General features: G+C 38.2%; 1 protein-coding gene across 4 annotated transcripts; it reads right to left on the bottom strand.

Moving 5' to 3' along the window:
• Nucleotides 1-246: 246 nt before the first annotated feature.
• Nucleotides 247-6,883, bottom strand: LOC133870464 (receptor protein-tyrosine kinase CEPR2). 4 transcript variants are annotated; one of them, XM_062307596.1, is made up of 4 exons: nt 6,638-6,883; nt 6,464-6,580; nt 2,867-5,556; nt 247-1,330 (listed from the first exon to the last, which is right to left on the bottom strand). In XM_062307596.1, the coding sequence occupies exons 3-4, from the start codon at nt 5,460-5,462 to the stop codon at nt 960-962; spliced, it is 2,967 nt and encodes a 988-aa protein (XP_062163580.1). In that variant the 5' UTR covers nt 5,463-5,556; nt 6,464-6,580; nt 6,638-6,883; the 3' UTR covers nt 247-959. The 4 variants fall into 4 exon arrangements, with proteins under 4 accessions (XP_062163580.1, XP_062163579.1, XP_062163581.1 ...); XM_062307595.1 differs by having other exon boundaries at nt 6,464-6,593; nt 6,708-6,883; XM_062307597.1 differs by having other exon boundaries at nt 6,708-6,883.
• Between the last annotated feature and the right edge of the window lie 1,037 nt (nt 6,884-7,920).

Raw genomic sequence — 7,920 nt, 5'->3', positions numbered from 1 at the left:
ATCAGTGAGCTATTACACACTCTTTCAAAGGTGGCTGCTTCTAGGCAAACCTTCTGACTGTCTATGCACCCCTACCTCCTTTATCACTGAGCAGTCATTTAGGGGCCTTAGCTGGTGATTTGGGTTGTTTTCCTCTCGACGATGAAGCTTATCCCCCATCGTCTCACTGGCCGACCTTGACCCTTATTATTTTGAGGTCATATCTAGTACTCAGAGTTTGCCTCAATTTGGTATCGCTCTCGCAACCCGCACCGAAACAGTGCTTTACCCCTAGATGTCCAATCAACTGCTGCGCCTCAACGCATTTCAGGGAGAACCAACTGGCTCTGGGTTCGAGTGGCATTTCACCACTAACCACAAATCATCCGCTGATTCTTCAATATCAGTCGGTTCAGACCTCCACTTAGTTTCACCCAAGCTTCATCTTGGTCATGGATAGATCACCTAGGTTCGAGTCCATAAGCAGTGACAATTGCCCTATGAAGACTCGCTTTCGCTACGGCTTCGGTGGGTTCCCTTAACCAAGCCATTGCCTATGAATCGCTAGCTCATTCTTCAACAGGCACGCAATCAGAGCCCAGGACAGAGAAATTGTTAAATCGCATGTAAATTACAAAACTGAATGCATTAAATCTGCTTGATATCATGTAGTTCAAACTTAACCGGTTTTGATTATGCCATTCATAGCCAAAATTATTCCTGAACTAGAATATGTTATATACACAAAACAGGAATAAGCTCCCAATCAGATTACGACAATATGCTTCTACAACACCATTCTCATATTATCATATAGGATACAACACTCTATTCCATCTAATACTTACCCTTGAAGTTCTGATCATAATCATAAAAAGTGCAATGTGCTCACCAAATTTGGCCAACACGTAGGGAAATACTAACTTTTGCTTTAAGTTTTTAAACCTTGAAAGTTTGGTCATTACTAAAAGAAAAGATGACTAGAAGAAAACCTTGCCATTTTTATCAGAATCATTGTCTGGAGACCTGAAAGTGCAAGGATCAGCATCAATAAGCATTTTGACAACCTCCCTCATGGTAGGGCGCACAGACGGAAGCTTGCTGGTACAAAGGACAGCAACCTTCAAGACCTTAATCATGTCATCTTCGACCGAATCAATCGCCACTTTATCATCAAGAACCCCGACGACACTTTCACGGTCATTGAGATGATTTAAAACCCAATAAACAATATCTTTTCCTTCTCCATATTCCTCCTCGACAGGTCTTCGACCGGTGACTAATTCTAGCAGCACCACACCAAAACTATACACATCACTCTTTTCAGTGATTTTAAGAGTATATGCCAGCTCTGCATAGGAAAATTGGAGTGCAGACATTAGTAACAGTGGAGCACATGTTCAACTTAAAATTGAAAACATTTTGCAAGTCCGAGAAAGGACAATGAATTTATAAACATTTATTTATTGGTAAGAAAGGAAACCTTGGCCAAAGCATGTTTTACTAAATCAGACTAACTCATGTCATCAGTTTGTTACTTAAAGAATGACTTGGGGGTCATAGACACAAGGATAGAAAACTCAAGGATTCAACACATGCCTTAAACTTGGCAGAGTCTTGTACCAATTTGGAATCATATTTCACCATTCAATTTTAACTAGGGCCGCAATTTTATGGGTCAAACATTCAATTAACCATAACAAACTGCAAATGGAAGAAGCAACAGAGTTCATTAATCATTAATAAATATGACATTTTCTTTGAACTTTTGGTGCCAGACTTATCCACGTTCGTGTAATTCTAGAAGATAATCAGTTGACACAGATTTCAAATGCAGCATGAATCCTGTCAACTAAACAAGTGAACTAGGCTTATCCAGTTAGTAATATTTGGTTGATTTGCAACTCATGACATAATTTTATCCTATAATACTACTCATAACCTCCACAAGGTCAAGTGTCTAAATTACATTCTACAAAGACAAATCCTAGACATATCAAATGAATCAGAATATAAATAAGTATCAGTCCCTTAAGAGGATTGAACTAGCACATTAAATTATTCAGCAAAAACAAAGAAACAAAACCATCTTCTGATACAGAGAGGCCATTACAGCATTTATTTTGAAATTTCAAAACCCACCATGGGATATGAGAAATTTTTAAAAAACAGGATACGTTCTGGATTACTTTGAGATATGAGACATTTCAATGGGTCACCATCTTAGTCTTAGTTTTCAATTAGATACTCTAGTACTCTTGTCGACTCAATATTTACTTTCTGCCTCATAAATTAGTACCTCAAAGGATCAGATAGAATCATATCATAACCTCATTATCACAACCTGCAAATTGAGAGAAATTGTCTTCTAGATTCATATCCTCGTTTCCTACCAAATACTGCAAAAATAGGACGTGATCCTTTCATGTAGTATTCTGATTATATCACTTGGAAATAGATAATGTTGTTCTTTCTTTTCTGAAATAACTAAATTTCATGTAATCCATTCCACAACTTTATATCCATTTCCAGTAAAAATGACATAAGGAATTAGGGGAACTCTAAATCATGGAGAACCTGAAGATTGGATCAGATGGATGAAACTGAAAACTGATCAATTCATTGTAATCTGGCTTCTAAAGCACATGATTGTGAAATTTGAAAATAAGAAATCACAAACTGAATTTGTGAAAAAAGATATGAATCTAATCACTAGATAAAACACCAGCATCAAGGAGAATGACAGCTGAAATTGGACAACAATCACCACCTTAAGAACTTAATGAATATCATTCGGGAGTTTTTTATATGCATGAACCCAAAAAAAAAGAAAAAAAAAGAAGAAGAGAGAGATAAGTTTGTCTGTTAAAGAAGTTCTGAAACTCACCAGGAGCTAAATAACCGTGAGTGCCAGCAAGACAGCTATGATCAGACCCTTTGAGAGACTTCTCAGCAACCTTTGCAACCCCAAAGTCAGCAATTTTTGGCTCAAAATCCTTATCGAGTAAAATATTGCTTGATTTTATATCCCTATGAATAATAGGTGGTGAACAATCATGGTGCAGATAAGCAATTCCCTTTGCGGCTCCCAAAGCAATTTTATACCTCCGGTACCAATCCAGTTGTGGCAGCCCACCTTTGCTCTGTCCGTGAAGAGCTTGAAACAGATTGCCATTTTCCATGTACTCAAACACCAAAAAACTTGAGCCTCCTTTTAGCAAAGATGCATAAAGTTTCAGTATATTTCTATGCCTTATTTTTCCTAGAATCTCCATTTCTGCTTCCAAAATCTTCAGACCATATCCTTTCCAGAGTTGTTTTACGGCCACTGTACAGCCACTTTTCTTCAAATCCAATCGATAAACTTTACCTGTAGCACCACTCCCAATCAAATTCTCTTTTTCCAGATTACATATTTCATCAGCATTGATATCTAATTGGTCGAAAGATTCGAGTCTCCATTTTGGATCTACTTGCTTCTCCCTTTCCAAATCATTTTCTATGTCACCCTCACTAAACTTGAAGTTCTTATAACTCACAAGCAGTAACCCAGCAAATACAACAAGCAAGGCAGATGCTAAAACACATAACATAAAGAGTTTACCAGCAAAAATCCCTCTTTGACTATGATTTGCAGTACAAATATTTATCCTCGAATTCATAGGCATTTCAGGATTTTGGTTTACACAGAGTTCCTTGTTTCCAAGAAATGCTTTATCTCCACCCATGGTAAAAAGATCTGATGGAACTCTTCCTGACAGCTGGTTTTCAGACAAATCAATGGAGCTTAACCTCAGTTTCTCTAAACTTTCTGGAATCAAACCGGTAAGTTTATTTCCCGAAAGATCCAGAGAGTTCAATGAGGTCATCAAAGAAAATGTTTGTGGTATATTCCCAGTCAAAGAATTAATGGCAAGATTCAAGTCCACCAGCCTAGCACAGTTACCCAGTTCTGGTGGTATTGATCCGGTCAAAGAATTTTTTTCCAAGTGCAAAGATGATAATTGCTCTAGAGCACCAATTTCAGAAGGTATTTTTCCAGTGAAGTTATTATTACTCAAATGAAGCCTCTCTAAGTTCTTCAGCTTGCCAAGTTCTGATGGAAGCTCACCTGAGAACTTATTGTTCAGCAAAACCAACTGGTTCAAGCTAGCAGAAAGCCCAATTTCAGGGGATATTCCTCCACTGAAGTCATTATCACCAAAATCCATCCTTTGTACATTTGGAAGTGCCCAAACTCCATCAGGAATCTTCCCAGACAAGCGATTCATATTGATTCTGAGCCTCTCTAGAGACTTACACTCAGCATACGACTCTGGCAACTCCCCAGAAAACTGATTTTCCAAAGCAAGCAAGAATCTTAGCGTTCTGTTTTCACACAAGAACTTGGGGAAACCACCTGAAAACTGATTCTCGGATATGTCAATGCTGTCAAGTGGTGAGAACCGGCCGAAATTCACCGGAAACTCCCCGGTAAAGCTGTTACCATAGATTGAGAACCCAAAAAGATGCTTCATATCTCCGAACCCCATGGGGAGTTCTCCAGAAAAGTTGTTCTTATAAAGCTGAAAAACCACCAAGTTCTTCAGATTCCCGATTTCTTCAGGCAACCTCCCATACATCCTGTTGGCAGAAACATCAATTTCCCTTAGAAATGTCAGGTTCGCAAGCTCTCGTGGGATTTCTCCAGTCAAATTGTTATTAAAGAGCTCAATCTTGTTAAGATTCTTCAGTTTTCCAATCGACTTGGGGAAGTTTCCGGAGATCTTGTTACTCGAAATATCCAGTGTCTCCAATCCCTGGAGCTCGAAAACCGACTCCGGAATCTCTCCTTTCAAATTAGCACCACCCAGATACAACCAAGTCAAGTTCTTCAAATTCCCAATACTCTCAGGAATCTCACCCTCATCAAAATTATTCTCGCCTAGTCCGAGCGCAACCAGTCCAGATAAACTTCCAACCCAACTCGGGAATGAACCCGAAAAGTAGTTTAGAGAAAGATCAAGAATCTCCAAGTTTCTCAGCCGGGAAAGATCAGGAATGCGTCCGACAACAACATTTCCAGTGAGATTCAACACTCTAAGATTGCTACAATTGCTCAGCTCCTCCGGAAGCTTTCCGGAGATGTTATTGGACGGCAATGCGAGCACAGTCAGGCTCTCAAGGACAGAAATAGACGGCGAGATCACACCCGAAAGAGACTTGCTATCGAGCGAGATTTCGGTGACTCTACCGGATACCGGGTGGCACTTAATCCCCGAGAATTCGCAGGGAGAGTCTGAAGCTTTCCAGGACTGCAAGAAATTGAGTGGGTCTTTGAGCTGGTCTTTGAAATGAAGGAGGGCTTCGGATTCGACCGTTAGGGGCTCACAAGGCGGGAAAAAGTTAGAAGAAAAGAAGAGTAAGAATAGGAGCGTTGGGAACTGGAGGGAGGGAAGTGGGGTCTTCGCCATTGACGAAAACAGAGGTGCCATCATCTTCATTCCCAAAACGAATATATCTTATCTGGTGTGGTCTGGTTGTGGATGTGAAACGCCATTACCATTTACCGCCAATGGGTCACCATCATCGGAACAGCTGAACAGGAAACAAACATTCTCGTATCATTGAGACTACACTGTACAAATTCAAAGATATTGATTATCATATAGGCACTACCTAGGAAATAAAAAAATATATATATATTCGAAAGGTTTAAAGCTAATTAACAAGTAAGACAACTAGGTTGACGTTAAAACGTCAGTTTTGTTTGTAGCTGTGAACAAGATGGGATGGTGATTCCCGCGATTTCAGGCCTCTACCTACTACTCGAGCTGGAGTTTATTTTTTCAACAATTTTACTATTTCGCTAATAATTTTAACAGTAAATATGAAACTGTTCTTATAAAACTTATCTGCCTTGACCCATCTGCAGGATTAGGTGAGCTCATAAACGCTTTCTCGTATTTGCTGCTTAAATCGTTAACAATTCAGCCCGCTCGGGTGTAATTTCAGTCCGAACAAATAGTATTGTAGTTAAAGAAAGAAAAGAAAGAAATGGTGCTTCTAAGGCACTCATATAGTGATATGGTCATACCATATACTTTATTGGATAGGTGGGTTTCATTAGCTTGTAAGTGTAAGAAAGAGGTGTATTCCTAATGATAGCAAAGTAATTAAGAATTCTCAACAGAAATCAACAAAACAAAAACAATTGTTCAGCAGACTCCATTCGTGCGAATCATGAGTAATTATATGGATTCATCATTAGAAAGGTGTCTTTTTTTTTTATAGTTGGGGGCCGGGTGGCTGCCCTTTCAAACATTCCAAACCAAACCCAACTTTATCTTTTAAAGATTCTTATTATTTTAAGGAAAACCATAAAGAAAACGTAAAGGGCAAATAACTGAATCAAATATTCATGAAAAAAAAATATATATCAATAATAAACACAAGCAGAAACTGGAAAAAGTTCAAAGGCTGATCATGCAGTTATATATATAACCTGAGAATTCTCTCCAACTGAAATCTGATCTGCGCAGTGCATGCTCACCCACAAAGCGACTTTCCGAATTCTGGTTTCTAATTCAGAGAAATCCCTCCGGAGAAATCCCAACAAAGCCTGGAATGAATATCTGGTGAGAAACGAAAAATGAAGAACATCATATGATTCATATACATGTATATATTCCTGCCGACAAGAAAGTAACTTTTCAATCTTCCGACATGCTTTGAAGAGAGCAACGGACCCAAAAATCTGAGTGGAAAGTTTCTTGTGATGGATGAGAGCAACAGCAGAAGAGAGAGAGAGTGTGTGGTCAGTAGTGGAGGCCTGTGAGTGTGAGCTAAGCAATTGGGGGGGGGGTGTAGGACGTGGGGAAACAAGTGGAGACAAAAATGCTTTTCGTAATGGTCTTTGCGAGTTTTACTGACCTCACTGTCAGCAGCTCGCCTCGATAACTGCGAAAAGCGAATAAAACATCGTAATAAAGAAATTAAGGAGGAGTCAAGGGAATCGATAAATTTATTCCCAGGTTGTTTCTCCTTTTCTTTTTCCACGTTGTTTAATTTCCTGTTGGCGAAGTTACGGAAGTGATCAGACGATAAGGAAGAGTGGGGGAATTAACAGCGAAAAGAAACGGTGGTACGGTCGTTGTACCGGTCACTCTTTTCCTTCAAGTGTCTACCGGCATGGATAAAGTCTATGAGTCTGAATAGATTTTCATCCGTTCAATCTTCTGCCCGGATAAGTAAATTTTGTAAGCGATTTGGGTGTTCGGTTTTTTGAAATATGAATTTAATTATTATTTAGTATGCGAATTTCAAGATAAAAATAGATGTTTGGATGATCGATAAAGTTTAAATTGTATTTGAAATCATGTTTAAATGATAATTATATGAAAATATTTTTTTACAGAAAAGTATGACAAGAAATAATTGATTGTATGAAAAGTTGTGTAAAATTAATTGGAGTTATAAAAAATGTGCTTTGGAATTCGAAAACTCACTGGGAATTCGGGGTGAATTTGGGTTAGAATATGAGTTGTATTATATATCCAAATTTCAAAAAAACTTCGAACACCGTTGTTGCAAGTAGAATTTGTTTTTTATTTTCATCCAAACATGCCATTATTACTAGAATGTCTTAAAAATTTGTGCACAACTTATGAGATAGGGATGGAATTTTGAATTGATCATTATTAAATCTTAATCCAACAGTAATTTTAAAAGTCACATCAATTTTAAAAGAATAAAAAAATAGTCATAACATTAATCTTTACTTTATCTAGCCCCAAAAGAGTAATTGAGCAACTCAATTTTTATTTGATTAAGGGTGCGTTTGGGATTGCGATTTCGTAGACAATAAGTGCGATTTTAAACCAAATCGCAAAACATTGATCGTTTGGGAACTGCGTTTTTAAAAATTGCGATTTGAAAACGCAGAAAATTTGCTTTTTCAAA

The sequence above is a fragment of the Alnus glutinosa genome, chromosome 6, assembly GCF_958979055.1.
Source record: "Alnus glutinosa chromosome 6, dhAlnGlut1.1, whole genome shotgun sequence".
In the NCBI taxonomy this organism is placed as follows: domain Eukaryota; kingdom Viridiplantae; phylum Streptophyta; class Magnoliopsida; order Fagales; family Betulaceae; genus Alnus; species Alnus glutinosa.
This window is presented reverse-complemented; position numbering and strand designations above follow the sequence as displayed.

Excerpts from the sequence above, each read along its gene's own strand:
- LOC133870464 (XM_062307594.1), bottom strand. The coding sequence starts at position 5,462 with ATGAAGATGATGGCACCTCTGTTTTCGTCAATGGCGAAGACCCCACTT. Across the intron at positions 1,331-2,866 it reads TCACGGTTATTTAGCTCCTG|AGCTGGCATATACTCTTAAA; the intron begins GTGAGTTTCAGA and ends TTTCCTATGCAG.